This window comes from Chrysochloris asiatica, unplaced genomic scaffold (genome assembly GCF_000296735.1).
Source record: "Chrysochloris asiatica unplaced genomic scaffold, ChrAsi1.0 scaffold00033, whole genome shotgun sequence".
Lineage (NCBI taxonomy): Eukaryota > Metazoa > Chordata > Mammalia > Afrosoricida > Chrysochloridae > Chrysochloris > Chrysochloris asiatica.
The window spans coordinates 13,325,735-13,345,194 of NW_006408551.1; the positions used below are offsets into that span (position 1 = coordinate 13,325,735).

The window sequence follows — 19,460 nt, forward strand, 5'->3', positions numbered from 1 at the left end:
GAAGCCTAATACTTTTAGGGTGATCCTAAGAGAAAGCTCATATTAAGAACTGGTTGACAATTCAAACCCACCAGCCTCTCCTCAGAAACTCTATTCTTGTTGTTAGTGCCATAGAGTCGGTTCCAACCCATAGCGACCCTGTATAGGGTTTCCACGGAGCCGCCAGTGAGCTTGGACCACCAACTTTGACATTATAATGCAGCGCATTAACCCATAGCGCCACACCAGGACTCCATAAACTCAATTGTTGTTGTTGTTGTTAGGTGCCATCGAGTCAGTACCAACCCATAGAGACCTTATGCACAGCAGACCCAAATACTGCCTGATCCTTGGCGAATCTCACTACTGCTGCCACGCTTGAGTCCATCAATGCTGACACCTTGCCAATCCATCTCGTTGGGGGTCTTACTCTTTTTCTCTGACCCTCCCTCTTACCAAACATGATATCCCTCTCCAGTGATTGGTCCCTCCTGACAATATGTCCAAAGTATGAGAGACGACATTTGGCTATCTTGGCCTCTAAAGAGCACTCTGGCTGCACGTTTTCCAAACGGATCTATTGGTTCTTTTGGCAGCCCATGGCACTTTCAATATTCTCCTCCAACACCATAACTCAAAGGCATCAATTCTTCTATGGTCTTCCTTATTCACTGTCCAACTTTTGCATGCATATGAGGTTATTGAAAATACCATGGCTTGGGTCATGCGCACCTTAGACCTCAAGCTGACATCTTTGCTCTTCAACACTTTAAAAAGGTCTTGTGCAGCAGCAGATTGGCCCAATGCAATACGCGTCTGATCTCTTGATTGCTGCTTCCATCAGTGTTGATAGTTGATCCAAGAAGAATGAAGTCTTTGACAACTTCAATCTTTTCTCCGTTGATAAGAATGCTGTTTATTGGTCCAGTGGTGAGGATTTTTGTTTTCTTTACATTGAGATGCAATCCATACTGAAGGCTGTGCTCTTTGATCTTCATAAATATTTTAAGTCCTCTTCACTTTCAGCAAGTAAGGTTGTATCATCTGTATATCATAGTTTGTTAATGAGTCTTCGTCCAATCTTGATGCCACATTTTCTTCATATAACCCAATTTATCAGATTATTTGCTCAGCATACAGATTGAATAGGTATGGTGAAAGAATACAACCTTGTCGTACACCTTTCTCAATTTTAACACATTCAGTGTTCCCATGTTCTGTTCTGCCTCTTGGTCCAGGTATAGATTCCTCATGAGCACAATTAAGTGTTCCAAAATAATCATATTTTGCAATGTTGTCCATAGCTTGTCATGATCCACACAATCGAAAGGCCTTTGCATAGTCAATAAAGCACAGGTAAACATCTTTCTGATATTCTCTGCTTTCAGCCAAGATCCATGGGACATCTTTCCATAGCCTCTTCTGAATCCGGCTTGAACCTCTGGAAGTTCTCTGTCGATGTATGATTGTAGCCGTTTCTGAATTACCTATAGCAAATCAGATAATATCAAAGAGATTGTCTGATGATTTACAGGGTCATTATTAGTGGGAATCTATTCAGTAGCACTTAACAAGGGATCTGTTCAGTGGTCATGAACTATCAGACACAGCATGCCCCAGAAAGTGATAGGTTTTTAAGGGCAAAGTGCCAACAGCCAACTTGTTTCATAGGAAAGAAAACAGTTACCACAAAGTGGTGCACAGTCATGGAGAGAGATGATGGCCCTCCTCTCAAGCATGAGTTATCAGTGTTTTTTGGATTTAAATCACAGGCATTTTCCAGAGCCACCTTTGTGATGCAAAATGACCTTTAAATATAGGAAAGATAAGAACAGTTGAAATAATTGATTTGTTAATGACCTGGGAATGGCTGGATCTGAAATGCAAAGCCAAGGAGTTTCACCAGCAAAAAAACCATAAATCAGTCACACACATTTTCCTGGTATTTGAACCTGCTGCCCAAGTTGATTATTGTTGTTGTTAAGTGCAGTGGAGTCCGACCCATAGCAACTCTGTAGAAGGTTTCCAAGAAGCAGCTGGTGAGCTTGAACCACCAACCTTGCAGTTCAAATGACTTTGCAGCCTGACACATTAGCCCACAGTACCACACCATGGCTACTGAGTCCACTCTGATGCCTACGGACCCTAATAGGACAGAGTAGAACTGGTCCATAGAATTTCTTTACTGTAAATCTTTACTGCTGCTCCTCAGAAACCCCACACAGGGATGGCTACGGGTTGGAAATGACTTGACAGCACTAAACAACAACAAGTCTTTACAAAAACCGACTGCCTCACCTTTCCCCCTTGGAGTGGCTAGTGGGCTTTCAGTTAGCAATCCAACACTTAACCCATTGTGCCATCAGGACTCCTTTTCCAGCACATAAAGACTGGACTGCTAACTGCAAGGTTGGCAGTCCAAACCCATCAGTTGCATCTTGGAAACTCGATGACAATAACAAATTCCTAAAAGGCAGGCGGAGAGCTGGAAAGTGCTTTTTGGGCAGATGTGGCTGCAATTCTGACCCTGTCGAATATTTAAGAAATTACTTTCTGAGACTCCAGATTCTCATCTATATAATGGGGACAAAAATGGCAAGATCTTAGAATCACCTTACAGGGTTCTAATAACAGTATATATAAAAGACTTGGTTTAGTGCAACAACAAAATGGTGGCATAATATTAACATGACATTAACATTCAACAGAATGTATTGACTGTTTACTTGACAGTGATATGAAATCCAAGATAATATAGTGTCTCTAATTTTCAATTGCATTCTGTCAAAGAAGATTTAAAGCTGAGATAATAGTAGTAATGATGATAACTAACATTCACTGACTATGTACAATGGTCTGGTACTGTTGTAAACACTTTAAGTGGATTGCCTTCTTAACAGGTTTGCAACAGCTCAAGGATTTAGGTATTAATCCCATTTTACACATATGGAAACCGAGACCTATATAGATGTATAACTTTTACCGCTTCACTCAGAGAGTGGCAGAACCAGGATTCCCTCCTGGATACTGTTGTCTACCAGAGTGGTTCAGGTCTAAACTCGGTCAATAATTAATTTCTAGGATCTGCAACGATTCTTTGTTGCCAAGGTGTACTTCCCAGGTGCAAATACAAATTAATACTGAATGGATGATACCCATACATTTATAGTTTATTGAGATTATCAACTAAGTGGGATGCCTGCCTCTGGTCTTTCTCTCTCCCATGGTCATCCTTCCACCCTGCCAACAGTTATCTTTATAAAACACAAATCGGATCATGACAGTTTTCTATTTAAAAGGCTTCCTGCTGTCTACGGAACTAAGTGGAAGCAGCTAAGTGAGGCCCAGGAGGCCTCTCCAGATGGTCCTGGCCTTCCTTTCTAGCCTCTGTGTTGAATATTCTAGCTCTTCACCCTACACTCCACATGTAATTAAGACAGCCATATTGTAGTCTCATGTGTGATAAAATGGAAAACAACTTTACATAAGGAATTTTTCAGTTTCCCCTTTGTCTTCTATTGTCTTGATATATAAAGCAAAAAGATTTGCTAAAAATTAAATTTAAAAAAGTTCATTGAAAAAAATATGCATTCTTTATTAGATGGAATGCACATATACATTATTTTTTAGTAAATATTTTTCAACCCCTATCAGTTCCCATGGCACATAACAACAACAACAACAATCACATGTCTGGAGTCCTGGTGTGAGGTTGTGGGTTAATGTGCTGGACTGCAAAGTCCGCTTGAACCGCAAGGTTGGCGGTTCAAACCAACAGCTTTACCTTGGAAACTCTATACAGGGTCACTATGAGTCGGAACCTGTTCCACGGCACCTAACAACAACAGTCAAAGGTCTAAGGAGTCTGGTGTGGCTCTGTGGAATCAGCACTGGACTGTTAACCACAAGGTCAGTGGTTCAAATCCACCAGTCACTCCTCAGAAACTTTGTACAGGATCGCTGAGTCAGAATCTGCTCAGTGGTACTTAACAATCAAAGGTCTAAAGGAGCTCTGGTGGAATACTGGGATATGTGTTGGGCTGCTAGCTACAAGATCAGTAGTTTGAAACTACCAGCCACTTAGAGAGCAGAAAGATGAGGCATTCTGCTCCTGTGAAGATTTATAGCCTCAGAAACCTTATGGTGTGTTGTTAAGTGTCATTAAGTCAGTTCCAACTCACAGTGACCCAGTATAGGGTTTCCAAGGAGTGACTGGTGAGTTTGAACCACTGACTTTGTAGTTCAAACTGACCTTGAGGTCCTGAATTTATCCTACAGCGCCACCAGGAGTCCACAGATTTGGGGTTTCCCAAATTACAGAAGTACCTTTGCATCTTGTTCTTGTTAAATGCTGCCTAGTCAGTTCTGACTCATAGCAACCCTGTATATGTTTTTGAAGGTGTGGATGGTGGATTTAAACCAAACTGACTTGATGGCATATAACTAGCAACACCACCATCAGAGGTCTAAGGAACCCTTGTGGTGTTTGGTTAAAGCTCTGTAAAGCTGGTAGTTTGAATCCATCAGCCGTTCCATGGGAGAAAGATGGAGCAGTCTGCTTCCATAAAGAGTATTACCCTTGGAATACTATGCAACAGTGAATAATAGCAAGGAATCTGTGAAACATCTCATAACATGGATGAACCTGGAGGACATTATGCTGAGTAAAATTAATCAATCACAAAAGGACCAGTATTACAAAAACTCAAATAAATAAATAAATAAATAAAAATAAAAGAAACATTCTTAGATGGTTACCAGGGAGTGGGAGGGAAAAGAGGGTAATTCACTGGCTAGAGGGTTGTTGTTAAGTGCTGTCAAATTGGTTCCCACTTATAGTCAACCTGTATAGGATTTCCAAGGAGCAGCTGGTAAGTTTGAACTGCTGACCTTGTGTTTCAAACCAACCTTGCGATCGAGTACTTATTCTCCAGAACCACACCAGAACTCCAGCTAGAGAGTTGATATATGTTAAATTGGATAACAGGGAAGGCAATGTACAAGAAGAGGGAGGTGTGCAGAATGATAAAGACAGGTGAAGACACAGGAAGGTATGTAAACGCTAAAGGGATAGAGGTAAATGTTACATATACAACCCTTGAACAACAGTGTTCTGTGGGTAGATGCATGGACAGATACACAGGCTGAAGGGTATGGGAGGAAGAGTAGGAGTATACCCACAAATGCCATGGTCAATTGGCACAACATAGTCCACAAAGACAATGTTCTACATCCTACTTGAGTGAGTAGCCTCTGGAATCTTAAAAGCTCATGAGAGGCCATCTAAGATGCAACTATTGGTCTCTCCACGTGCGGAAGAAAGAAGAATGATGAGAATGGAAGATGGTTGGAATCAAGTAGTCCAGTGGACTAATGGAACATGTTAACCTAAGTCATCACCACTTCTAGACTAGAAGAGCTAATTGGTGCCTGGCTACCACTACCAACTGCTCTGAAAAGGGATCACATTAGAAGGTCCTGGTTAGAAAGGGAGAAAATGTGGAACAAAACTTAAAATAATCATAATAAAAGATCAGGCTTACTGGTCAGAAAGAGATGGGAGGATCCCAAGACTAGGGCACCACTCTTCAGGTCTGGAATGGAATTCACCTTCGTGGCCCATTTTCAGCTAAGTAATAAATAGGTATATACGGGGGACAACACTAGTAAGGTATGCTCACCATGGAATGGTCAATCATTTAAAATCAAAAGGGCAACGTTTACCTATGGAAAAAGTTTAGAAAGGATGGGAAGCAGGGTAGAATGGAAACAGGAACCTCAGGGAGGCAGTGGGATTAACTGTTGTTGTGTGGAGGGGATTGTAATCATTGAGATAAAACAAAGTGTGTGGTTGGTTATATGTAAAACAGATGATCTTCTTTGTAAACCTTTACTCAATTCAAATAAAAAAGTAAAAAAAAAAAATAAAAAAAAAAGATTTACAGCCTTGGAAACCCTATGAAGTAGTTCCCTTTTGGTACAATGGTTAAGCTCTTGCCTCACTTGAAGATTACCTGTTCAAAACTACTAGCCTCTTTGTTGGGAGAACGATGTAGCAAGGCAGTTTCCTAAAGGATTTATAGCCTTGGAAACCCTACTGGGTAGTTACTTCTACTCTGTGCTATAGAGTTGCTGTGAATCTGAGAATTGAATTATAAGACTATTAACAGGACATCAGGATTGAAGGAATACTTAATTAACAACCTGTGATATGTAGATGACACGACCTTCCTTGCTTAAAGTGAAGAAAACTTGAAGTACTTGGCCGATGAAGATCAAAGAATACAGCTTCCAGTATATAAATTACACCTTAACATAAAGAAAATAAAAATTCTCACAACTGGGCCAGTAAAGAACATCATGATAAGGGGAGAAAGATTTCATTTTACTTAGATCCACAATGAACACCCATGGAAGCAGCAGGAAGAAAATCAATGGATGAATTGTATTTGGGATATCTGCTGCAAGAGACTATTTTTCAAAGTGTTCGAAGCAAAGATATCACTTTGAGGACTAAGGTGGACTTGACTCAAGCCATGGTATTTTCAGTTAACCCATATGCATATGAAAGCTGGCCAATGAATAAAGGAGACCAAAGAAAGTGGATGTCTTTGAATTATGGTATTGGCGAAGAATATTAAATATACTGTGAACTACCAAAATATAAATGTCTTGGAAGAAATATATCCAGAATGCTCCTTAAAAGTGACAATGGGAAGACTTTCATATACTTTGAACATGTCATGAGGAGGAACAAGTCCCTGGAGAAGGACATCAGGCTTAGTAAAGCAGTTCAGAAAAAGAGGAAGACTCTGAATGAGATGGATTAGCACAGTGGCTGAGCAGTGGGCACTTTTGTTAGGATGACACAGGACTGGGCAGTGTTCCATGCTCTGCTGTATATAGGGTCACTATGAGTTGAAACTGACTTGATGGCATAGAACATGATTCTGAATCAACTTGATGTGGGCTTTGGTATTCAACTGGAGGACATTTTGAAATTCTATTTGCAATTCCCCCTCTTCCTTTACCTGAAATGGGAGTCCTGGGTGGTATAAAATGCTCCAACATTCTGCTAATAAGGGAGAGTTTGGAGGTTCAAGTCTACCCAGAAGTAACTTGCAAGAAAGGCATGGCAATCTAGTTCATTTAAAAAAAAAAAAAAAAAAAAGCCACTGAAAACCCAATGGAGCCCAGTTGTAGCCCAACACACATGAGGTAACTATGAATCTAGTCTATTCAATGGACAATTGTTTTTTACTTGGAATACAACTTGTACACTCCCCAAAGTGGCAAACTCCTATCGATCCTTTAAATCCAATTAAAGTACCACTTCCTGAAAACCGTTACTCCAAAAATCTCTCATGTGGTAATTTTCCTTCCTCAGGAGTCACAGGTCAGCAGTTCGAGACTACCAGCTGTTACGCGAGAGAAAGATGAGGTTTTCTGCTCCCGTAGAGATTTACAGCCTCGGAAACCCTGTTCAGGGTCGCTATGAGTCGGAATCGGAATCGACTCCACAGCACATAACAACAAAAACAGGAGTCCCAAAGCCAGGGATAGTCCTCTTATAGCTTTACTGTGCTGCTTGAATTTATTTATATAACAACAGACTGTGAAAAGGAGCTCTGGTGGTTCAATGATTAAAGGATCAGCTATGAACCAAAGGTGGGCTGTTCAGACTCACCAGCAGCTCTAGGGCAGAACAATGCCTTAGTCTGTTTTCATAAGGTTTACTGTCTTGAAAACCCTATGGGACAGAGTAGGACTTCACTAGATGACAATTATTTTTTTTTTTAGACTGTAAAATTTCAGGGTCCTAATCTTTGAATCCTTGGAGTCTTGGTGTGGCGCTGTGGGTTAATGTGCCAGACTGCAAAGCCGTTTGAACTGCAAGGTCGGCGGTTCAAGCTCACCAGCTGCTCCTTTGAAACCCTATACAGGGTCACTATGGGTCGGAATCGACTCAATGGCACCTAACAACAACAACAATCTCTGAGTCCTGGTAGCTCTGGTAGTGTAGTGGTTACGAATCCGGCTGCTGATCTCACCGTCAGCAGTTCAAGACTACCAGCCTGTTCCCTGGGAGAAAGATGAGGTTTTCTGCTCCCGTGAAGATTTACAGCCTCGGAAAGCCTGTAGAGGATTGCTATGACTCGGAACCGACTCCACGGCACATAACAACAACAATCTCTGAATCCTTAGTTTCTTGTAAGAACCTGAAAAGTTTATTACTGGGTAAGTAGTATGTCATCAAAATCTGAAGTTCCCTATTCTCTAGATTTTGGAATCAGAAAGTCTTTGAGCACATCACATTAGTAAATAAGGTCCACAATATTTGAGAAGTGACTTTGAAAGGAGCCAGAAAAGGATCCTTGTGTAAAAGTGTCCATCACATATCCCAAGTATGACTTGTTCCCACATCGTACCTTTTCCACCATCGTGCTTGATAAAGTGGAGGGTCAATGGAAAAAGACCACCACACCACCAAGATGAATTCACACAGCAGCGGCAACATAACAGTAAGCTCAAACATAACAATTCTGAGGGTGGTCAGGGCACCGCAGTGTTTTGTTCTGTTATGCACAGGGTGACTGCGAGTCAAAACTGACTCAGCTCCCCTAGTTACTTTGTTGTTAAGTGCCATTGAGTCTGTTCCAGCTCATCGTTTGTTATTGTTAAGTGCTATGGGGTTGGCTCCGACTCGGCGACCCTCTATAGGGTTTCCGAGGAGCGACTGGTGAGTTCGAATCACTTTGTTTTTCAAACCGACCTTTCAGTTCAGTACTTATCCTACAGCGCCGTAGTTTAGGGTGGGGGAAAAACAGCGTTCAAGAATGGGCACTTTTCTCCACCACGATTAAAGAACTTTGCCCTCCTTTGATTTTTTAATAGCCACGCTGTTCACAATTCTGTCCTCGGTTTTCCCACTGCGTCCAACACATTGGACTCACATTCATTGCTATCTGTCACTGAGACCTCCAACTCTGGACTTCCTTCTGGATTCTGGAAAGAGCCCCACCCAAAGTCTCCACCCTCTGGCCAAAGACAGCCCTCAGGTCAGGAGGGGGTTTTCCAGATAATATCAGAGCCGGCGCTCCGAGAGGAACCCCAGCCGCGGGGGCCTGGTTGCGGTTGGCCACAGAGGCATCCATCTTTCCCGACGAGTCTGGCGATTCCTCGCCGAGGTAGAGGCGGAGGTGAGGGCGGGGAAGGGCACGAGCCGGCGCGCGCGTCTCCTCCTTCTTGCGTTGCCCCACCTTGGTGAGTCCTAGGCGACTCCCGAGGCCGTCGCTGCCCGCAGATTGCTCGCCGGGCGCCCGCGAGTCGCGGGTTGTGTGTGCGCGGACAACTTTACCGCCGCCGGGGGCGCGGCTCTCCCTGGTGAGTGCTCCAGTGTGCAAGTAACCGGCCGCCTCCTGGGGGCAGCAGCGGAAAAGGAGACAAGGATAAAGAGGGAGCTTCGGCGCGCCGTGGCGAAGGAGGCAGAAAGCCCTCGCGGCGCCGGCTCTGGAGACCTGAACTCCGCCGGGGCTGCGCCCAGGACGCGTTCGGACGTAGCTGCAGCAGCCCTCCCGGCCAGCAGCAAGGACGTGCGCTAGAATTTGCGGCTTCTCTTCCTGCTCTTAGCATCAGTGTTGACAGACGGAGGAGCGGTGGCCGAGGAAGCAGCATCTCCAGCCCGGGCGGGACCGGTGAACGCCGGAGCCGGCGTCTGGAGGCAAGAAAGGAGGGTCTCGACACCCGAGGTGGACGCGTTCCTTGGTGCCTGCCCTCCTCAGCCAGCTCTGCTTGGGGCTCCCGGAGCGGGTCTCTAACAATGGTTCCCAGCGCCGGCGCGAGCCCCGCGTCCGCCCAGCGGTCGTAGAGGAAGTGGCCGGGCTCCGGGTGGGGTGGGCCGGGAGACGCCCCCCGCTACTCGCTCGCTGGAGTTTGCATGCGCGCCCGGCCTCTCGGGTCACGGACAGAGGCTCAGTTCCGAGGAGATGGTACCAGCGCCCGGGTTAATCTAGTTTTCGGCTCGCTCCTTTTTTTCTTCTTCTCCTCGTCGTCCTTTACCTCCTACCCTTGTTGCTGCCGGGTTCCGGGCGTGTGGGAGTACAACTCTTGTCCCTCTGTAAGGAGACTCATTTGTGACCACTGAACAGAACTTGCCCATTGAAAGCAAGCCCGAAACAGCTGGATAATGTCCACTCCGAGCAGATTCAAAAAGGACAAAGAGATCATCGCCGAGTATGAAAGTCAAGTCAAAGGTAAGGATGGGAGCGGCTGCCTTTACCTTTTGTGTTTCTTCACGTCATTGTGCTCGTGGAGTTGCCTTCCTAACTTGGTGCCTCCGTTGGAAGAGGGTGGTGAGGGACAGCTGTAGCTCCTGATCTACCAGTCCAATTTTACTCCCTTAGAACCCACGGGGAGCTTGCTAACTGGGTGGCTTTCTCAGGCTGCCGGCCCGCACTAAATGTGGGGAGAGAACTGGCTTTAACTTGACTATGTTCAGCTGGGTAACTTACATGCGGAGGCAGGCAGAGGCTTGGTGGTTTCAGTCCAGTTTGATCATGATCTTATTATTTTAAATGATACCACCGCCGGGGTATATTTTTAAGGGAGTCATTTTTCTAAACTCTGGACACCCAAGTGGTCTAGAGATTCATTTAGTGCTATTTCAAACGTTTACACGGTTCACTATTAATTTTTTTTTTTTTGGGGGGGTGAGTTCCCCTCCCCCCCAATTAAAAAGGTTGATGAAAGCCGGGCAATTACACCAAGCAGCGACTCGTGGAATCTGACTCTTTTATATCGAGCCAGAATTCAGTGCCATCTTTCATACACGGGAATACTGCTTTATCATTTGCTGGAAACCGCTTGCATGTAAAATGAAGGTTTGAGTATTTCATTAGTAGTTTTAATCTTATATTGTCAACTAATGAAGGAAACCTAATTAAGGTTGATTAAGCATATTTAATTCCTGTGTCTTGTGATATAAAAAAATATATTTTCTTACCAGTGCAAGTTTATGCTGCTGAAGTGTGTAATATATGTGTGTGTTGGCTTTTTCCTCCTTTGTGGTGTCTCAGGGATACCCTTCCTGATTGAGACAATGAATGGGGAGTGGAGATGGCCGCTGTTCTTTGGAGCATTCAAGGCAAAGTTCACAAAGATTGCTATGTAGACACCTGTGTTTGTATACATACAATCTTATGAAAGGGTGCGGGATAATGGCATTACTGTACTGCCTTGGGAAAAGCAGGTGCAGCCTGGGTGTTCTTTTGTGTGGTCAAGTTGTGAAAATGCCTGGCTTCCTGACAGAAGGACTTGGTGGGGGAACCCTGTGTGAACACAGACCACTCAGCATGGCCACAAGCAATGACAATATGCAAGCTCATGGACTTAGGTTTTGCTTAGGGTGATCCTGATAATGGAGTTCATCTAAACATTGTTCAGGAAACAGACTTGTATCTGCTTGGAATTAAGATAATTTATACTTAGAGGAAGTGGTTATAGTAAGATGGGATTTATGTGAGCAGAGAAGTCATTGTTTTTCTTTAGAGGCAGGACAGCTTTAGAGTACATGTAACCTTTCTTTTAGAATTTCATCCTAAAATAGGTCTCTTGCCCATAGTCACCATTTCCCAGTGTAGTTTTCCCACATGGTTCTTTGTGGCTTCTCTTAAAGCGGTGATAGTCTGTTTTCCTGTTGCCAGAAGCTTTGACTGGCAAAATGCACTCATAAGTGCTAGTTTAGTTAACTCTGCTCTGAGGTCATTTGTCCTTATTTGAAAAGTATTCTCTTGATTAATTTCATTCAGAGTGTGAATTCTGTAGTTGTCTGCTGAGAGTATATATACACTTTGTATATTGCAGAAAAATCAATAAAATGGAATGTTATCACATTGGTTAAAATGTGTCTATAAAGTCCTATTCAAGGAAACATTGTGAATAGGAGAAAATTATTTTGGGAACTACTATTTGCAAATAAGGTGTGCATCATACTGTGCTGTTGCATGGTTAGTTTCTTATGCATGTTATATACACATGTGCATTTTATGTGAGGAATGAGGTGATTCTATCTCACAGAAAGGAGTCTTCTCCCTAGTCCCTTTCTCTCACTCCCCTTACCCTTACCCAGGAGTCTCCAGGCGGCTCTATCACTCTTTATTCTCCATGACCTGCCCTTCTCCTCAGGTACTTTGCCCTAACTTTATTGTCATCCCCTACCAAAACTTCCCCATCCTGTGTCTAACCCAGATAATTATATACATAAGCAAATAAGGGAATAGGGTATTATGTTGTTGAGTTCTTCAGTACTTCCCGTAGATTCTAACTCATATCTACCATGTAGAGGGTTTCCAAGGAGCAGCTTGTGGGTTTGAACTGCCTACCATTCAGTTCAAACCGACCTTATGGTCTAGTGCTTATCCTACAGCGCCACATCAGGACTCCAGGGTAATATGAACAGGCTTCAAAAAGCTTATGGGAAAATAGAATTAAAAGATAGTGGAAATTTCCATGAACTTTTTGACACTCTCTTGTAGTACAGTGGAGGGTATCCTCTGGCACAAATTCAAGAGTGGGGGAGTCAAGAGTGGGAGAGAAGCAACAGGTAAATCCTTTGGAGTGAGAAGTCTTTTATCAGACAATAGTCAGGACTCTGGCTTTCTAACTCAGTTTCACTTCCTGGGGGCCTTTCTAAGAGTCCGCATTATACTCCTACAGAGTCTAGTCCAGTGTTTGAAGACATGTGTTTTGGGAATAATTTACCCTTTAAATTCCATACATCTTCGTCTGATAAAAGAAACTGGCCTGTTTATTGCTGAAGGAAAACCTCATTAAAAGAGACAGGTCTGCTCCCAGTGAGTAATAACCCCGTCAGGTGCTGTGGCGTTAACTCCAACTCTTGGTAACCCCATGTGTATAGAGTAGGATTATGCTCCCACAGGGGTTTCGGGGACTGAATTTTCAGGAGATCATCAGACATTTCTTCCAGAGTACCTCTGCACTGACTCAAATCTCCAACCTTTAAGTTAGCAGCCAAGAGCATTAACAGTTTGTACGACTCAGGGAGGCCTTGTAGTAAGTAAAACCACCACATATATTGGACTCTATAGTCTTTATAATGTAGTATGGTTTTACTTAGTACAAGGCCTCCCTGAGTAGTACAAACTGTTAATACTCTTGGCTGCTAACTTAAAGGTTGGAGACTTGAGTCAGTGTAGAGGTACTAAGGAGCCCTGGTAGCATAGTGGTTACGAGTTGGGCTGCCAACCTTAAGGTCAGCAGTTCGAAGCTACCAGCGGTTCCGTGGGAGACTGATGAGGCATTCTGCTCCTGTAAAGATTTACAGCCTCAGAAACCCTGTGCAGGGTCACTGTGAGTCGGAACTGACTACATGGTACTTAACAACATAACTGACTTAATTGTGTGGATGATTTGAAAAGTTGTTTTGACCACATAGCATTTTGTATCTTCTGATTTCGTATTCAGTTATAGTCAATACTGTTACCCTTTCCTTCTTTCACCCACTTCCCCAACGATGATGTTAAGTATAGTTGAGTTGATTCTGAATCATAGCTACCCTGTGTAGGGTTTCTGAGGAGCAGCTGGTGGGTTTGAACCGCTGGCCCTGCAGTTAGCAGTTCAGTGCTTATCCTATAGGCCACACTTAAACATAGAATTTCTGAGATAATATTTTGATTTAAAAAAATGACTCTAGATGTGCCACTGTAGCTAGATGGACAGGCTTTGGGAAAAGGCTTTGTGGGGCTATTCTCAACTCTGAAAAGGACCATCTCAGGTGATAATGTATAATTTCATGTCTCTAAGACCATAAATGCATCTAATTAGATGTCTCCTGTTGGGCAAGTCACTCAACTTCCTGCTGGGTTTTAGTTTTTTCACCTGTAAAATAAGGAGTGTGGGTTGTGTCAACCTTAAAGATCTTTAATTTAACTAAATGCTGTATCAAGTCATGTTAAGCTCTTTTTAAATATTTCAATGTTTTTTGAATTTTAATTTTTTTTGACTACCTTGTTTTGGTGCTCGTAAAAGTGGTGTGGGAGTATCTGACCTCTTCTTCTAGCTTCTCAAGGCAAGGGAATCTTTTATCAACAACAACAGCCTACGGCTGATTCCTTTGGGGCAGAGGTCAGGCATGGCTCCACACTGCAACCTTTTAACCAATGATTACACCAGTCATCCCTTCCACAACATTCTCTATTTCTCTGTTGGGTTGGATAATACAGGGAACTAACATTTATGGCATTTATTAAGAAAGTAACAGGGTATATCTCAGAACCAGGATCAAAGGCTACAACTTGGGATAAGGAAACATGTAAGCAAAGTCTTCCTTCTTCCTTGCAGGAGCTCTCTCTGTCTCCTCATGGCCCCATCAGACAAGCCTCCTTTGTCAGCCCCCAGCTAGGCCTGATTAGGCAAGGATTAAAAAGCTCTTTAGCTCTGAGGAACAAGGGCCCACAGGCACCCTGCTCCTCCAGCAAGCTTCCTACCTGCAGGCTCTCTGCTCTCTCATACTTTGTGAGTTGTGAGTCACCATACCCATTGTAACCAGGAAGCCCACCATGCTGCATTGTGCTGGTCTCTTAGTTCTGCCGCTGCAATTTCTCTGCCACTGCCTCTTAATATCTCATGCTGTCTCTGGAGTTACACCTTTCTGTCTACTAGGTTGAGTAGGTTCTCAGCACAGATACCCTGGGTCCAAAAGACACACTGATCACCTGGTTTTTCTTTCTTGGTGATAGTGAAGTTCTGATTCTGCTCTGGGATTAGTACTCTCTTTAAGCCACGTGGGATGGCAAAACAGCTCAGTCCCCCTTGTTAGGATCCTATTTATCTTACTTGCATTATTAGCAGGCTGTCTAATTCCATTGGTGCTACATAGGCACCTTATTTGCATAAGGAGCTCTGGTAGCGTAGTGGTTACGAATGGGGCTGCGAACCACAAAGTCCGCAGTTTGAAACTACCAGCGGTTCCGCCGGAGAAAGATGAGGCTATCTGCTTCCGTAAAGATTTACAGCCTCAGAAACCCTGTACAGGGTCACTATGGGTCGGAACCGACTCGACGGCACTTAACAACAACAACATCCAATCATTGGAGTCCTGGTGTGGCGCGATGGGTTAATGTGCCAGACTGCACAGTCAGTTTGAACTGTAAGGTCGGCGGTTCAAGCTCACCAGCTGCTCTTTGGAAACCCTACACAGGGTTGCTATAGGTTGGAAACGACTCGACGGCAATTAACAAGAACAACAATCCAGTCATTACAAAATCATGAATGATTGCACATCAGGAAAAAGATGAGACTTTCTGCTCTGTAAAAATTTACAGCCTTGGAAACCATATACAGGATCATTATTAGTCAAAATTGACTTGATGGCAGTGGATATATATCCATTGAATTCTCAGAAAATGAACCTTATACTGCAGTAGAGAATAAGGACCCCTGGTATTATATTGGGCTATACATTGGACTGTTACCCACAAGGTCAGTAGTTCGAATCTACCAGCTGCTCTGCCGAATAAAGATGAGGCTTTCTGCTCCTGTGAAGATTTACAGCCTTGGAAACCCTATACAGGGTCACTATGAGTCTGAGTCAGAACTCACGTGATGACACACAGCAGCAGCAATAGAGAATACAGAAAAATAATCAAAACCAGAATTGTAAAATGGTGGGGGGGAGACATGGAAATTTTGTTGTTGTTGTGCTGTGGAGTCGGTTCCGACTCATAGCGACCCTGTATGGGGTTTCCAAGGAGTGGCTGGTGAGTTTGAGCTACTGCCCTTGTCATTCAAACTGACTTTGTGGTGCAGTACTTTATCCCACAGTGCTACACCAAGACTCCCAAATGACTTCAAGCAACAAGTTGAAAGGAGCATATTAACTAGGAGAGTAGAGACTGATTTTTTCATGCTTATTGGTCAACTTTCCCAAGGCTTAAAATAAAAATAAAGCTATTTGTGTGGATCCCTCAAAAGTAGTCTGGAACTGGTACAAAACTCAAACCAGTTGACTTTGCTCCTCATTAGTATCTCTGTCAAAAAGTTTAACAGTGGAAGAGATTGAAATAAATGGCTAACGGAAGGTTCTAGGATTAACGTGGATTTTAGTGATCCATGTAATTTTTGTATTCTGTAGCAAAAATATTGTGGAACTATATATATGGGAATCCAAAAACATTGAAAAGACATTTTGTGAGATGGAATTTATGAATAAGAAGCAGTTTTTGTTTTGAGTGTATTCGGTGTAGTTTGTGGTTGTTAAGATTTGACAGTATTTTCCTAGGGATAGCTTTACGCTCATTAATACATGCAATATATACAGGAAGTGCCAAGAAAATCTGTTGTGTTGTGTCTACTCTGCTGCTTCAAATGTAAATAATACTTTTTATTGGGATATGGACCATGAGGAAATGCCAGTTCAATTTGAAATAACCCAAATCATTGCCATAGGGAAAAGTAAAAGTGTTAATGCCACTAATAGGGAACCTGTGTTGATATTCATCCAACCTGGATAGAAAACAACTCATTTTAATTTAAAATTGAAATTTTATAGCTGGGAGAGAGAGACTTTAAACATTTCCTATCCAACCCATCCACTTACTACATCTGCTTTTCCCTAGTCTAGTGATTTCCTTTTAGATCTTTACACTGACCTTTTATTGCCCTCTTAAAGGAGCTCTGGTAGTGTAGTGGTTACGAATCGGGCTGCTAACCTCAAGGTTGGCAGTTCGAAATTACCAGGCGTTCCATGGGAGAAAGATAAGACTTTCTGCTCCTGTAAAGATTTACAGCCTCGGAAACCCTGTGCAGGGTCACTATTAGTCGAAACTGACTCCACAGTACTTAACAACAACAAAACAACGGCTATGTACATGTATAGCAACCAAATCTGTTGTCCTTGATATTTTGACCCAAGGAAATGAACAACTGTGTCCCACTCAAAGATGGCGGCCAACTGAGCCTCTTTGAATATCTAGCTCTCTGGTGTCCTGACAATAAATAATGATGCTTTCCAGAAGTCTTGCCATAGTCATTCTTTCTGAAACTTTCAGGAACTTGATGCAGGAGATTGGACTATTGGTAGGACTCTGAAGAGCTCAATACATTAAAAGTGGTGTGGTCAATCCCTGACTTTGAGTGAGTTGCAGCTCTGTTTCCTACTTGGGTCACAATATTCTAGACAATAGATTTTGTTGCCTACCCTTGTTTAGAATGGCAATTACAGAACTATTTTGAACCAGTTTGAATTCCTGACTTAGACTTTATATTCATTGAAGGAATCATAATTGGACCTAAGAGAAAATAGCATCTCTGATCTGCTAACAGGAAGAGAAGTAAATGGATCAATCTCCCATCAAGATCATTTCAAGAAACATCAGCCAAGAACAGGTGTTTGTGGAAAAATGGAATAGAAAGATAATGGAATTTTTCCATGACCTTTTGGATACCTCCTTGCAGTATTTAAGAGCAAGAACTTTGGTGTTAGCCATCCGGTCTTGATACTCATTAGATATGTGACCTCTCTCATAGTCAGTTTCTTTACCAGGAAAATGGAGATAATGATACAATTGACCTCAGTGTTTACTGTGACAGTTAAGAGAGGGGATTAATTGAAAGCATTTATCACAGGCTTGTTGTGTTGTTCAGTGCCCTCAAGTCTGTTCCAACTCATAATGACCCTCTATAGGGTTTCCCACGGGTGGCTGGTGGGTTTGAACCACTGTCTTTTTGGTTAGCAGTCCAGTGCTTACCCTGGACAGCCACACCACACGCAGGACTCCTGCCACAGGTTTGGCATATAGGAAATGGTCAATAATTGTTGGTTATTGATGTTATCTGTTAATTTTGGTTTCCTTTGCATCTCAACTACTTTTTGTTACCTTCTAACTTAGGTAAGTTTTTTGAAATATACATAATCACCAATTTTGCTACCTGAGTGGATTCCAAAGTGGGCGAATGTTGAATCAGCCTGAGAAAATACCATGTATTTTTAGAATGGAATGAGTTTCATGCTGGAATTAAAAAGTAGGGAATATAATAGGCAAACCAGGCAATTTCCCAGCTCCATATAAGGTGAATTTTACATTGTGACATTATTATTATTATTTTTTTATCCAATTTCATGTAACCAAGCCTAAAAGCACATTTCCTGGACTGCTATGGGTTTGGTTACAGCTCTTGGTTATATTTTTTCTCTGCCTTTGTTCCATTAATGGTATGATGAAAAGTGAAAAGTGAACTGAATGCTGTAGTCCAAACAGAAAAGAACAATCAAACTATGAAAATATATGGAAGGACCTTAAATAAGATATTGCTAACTGAAAAAAAAAAAAAAATCTAATAAAAAGCTATATGGTTTATAATTCCAACTCTGTGACAATCTGGGAAAGGCAAAACTATAGAGACTGGTTGTCATGGGCCCCTGGAAAAGGGGAGGAAGGATAAATAGGTAGAGCACAGAGTACAGGACATTTTTAGGGCAGTAAAACTATTATATTATTATACAACTGTAATGGTGGAAACATGGCGTTTTTGTTTGTCAAAGCCCATAGAATGTACAACACAAAAGTGAACCCTAATGTATCTATCTATAGTGAGCTCTGGTAGCGTAGTGGTTACAAATCAGGCTGCAAACAGCAAGGTCAGCAGTTTAAAACTACCAGCTGTTCTCTAGGAGAAAGATGAGGCTTTCTGCTCCCGTAAAGATTTACAGCCTCAGAAACCCTGTACAGGATTGCTATGAGTCAGAACCGACTCCCCAGCACATAATGTATCTATGGAATTCATTCACTGCCACTGAGTCAATTCTGACTCATATTGACCCATCATAGAAGACTTCTTGGGATTTCCAAGACTAAATCTTGACAGAAATGCAGATAGATCTTCATCTTTTTCCCTTGGAGCAACTGGTGAGTTTTAAACTGCCGGCCTTGTGGTTAACAGTCCCATATGTAGGCCATGGTACCACCAGAGTTACTTTATCTGCAGACCTTAGCTAAAACTGTTACCGTATTGGTTCATAAGTTGTAGCAAATGTACCACAGAAGTGCAAGATGTTAATAATGGAAGAAATTGTGTTTAGAGGGAGAAGAAGGAATCTCTCTGCATTGTCTGCACAGTTTTTCAGTAAACCTAAAACTGTTCTAAAACATAGTCTATTACACCAGAGATGGAGGCAGAGATGAGGACACGGAGAGATGGAGCCAGCCGAAGCCTAGACTCATGGAAAGAAAGGCTGTGTGCTATTGGCCAGGAGGCTGGTTTGCAGAATGTGCTCTTTGAGGTTTAAATGATTATGTATTCCTGAGTGTTTCTGTGTACAGTTTTCCCCCACAAAACAAAACAGGGAGTAGAAGCAAATACTGTTGAATGATGATGCATGGAGGAGATTGCAATCATTGCAATGAAATGATGAGTGTAAAACCCATCTTCTCGCATGTAAACGATCACTCAATTCACAATAAAAA

At 42.6% G+C, this 19,460-nt stretch overlaps 1 protein-coding gene across 2 annotated transcripts in view; it reads left to right on the forward strand.

Moving 5' to 3' along the window:
- The first annotated feature begins 10,110 nt into the window (after positions 1-10,110).
- SRGAP1 (SLIT-ROBO Rho GTPase activating protein 1) overlaps positions 10,111-19,460 on the forward strand; it is a 404,265-nt gene continuing 394,915 nt past the window's right edge. The window contains exon 1 of one of the 2 annotated variants that reach the window (XM_006859514.1): positions 10,111-10,232. In XM_006859514.1, the coding sequence (XP_006859576.1) occupies positions 10,166-10,232 (67 nt within the window). In that variant the 5' untranslated portion in view covers positions 10,111-10,165. The remainder of the gene's footprint in view (positions 10,233-19,460) is intronic. The other variant, XM_006859515.1, reaches the window with a different exon arrangement.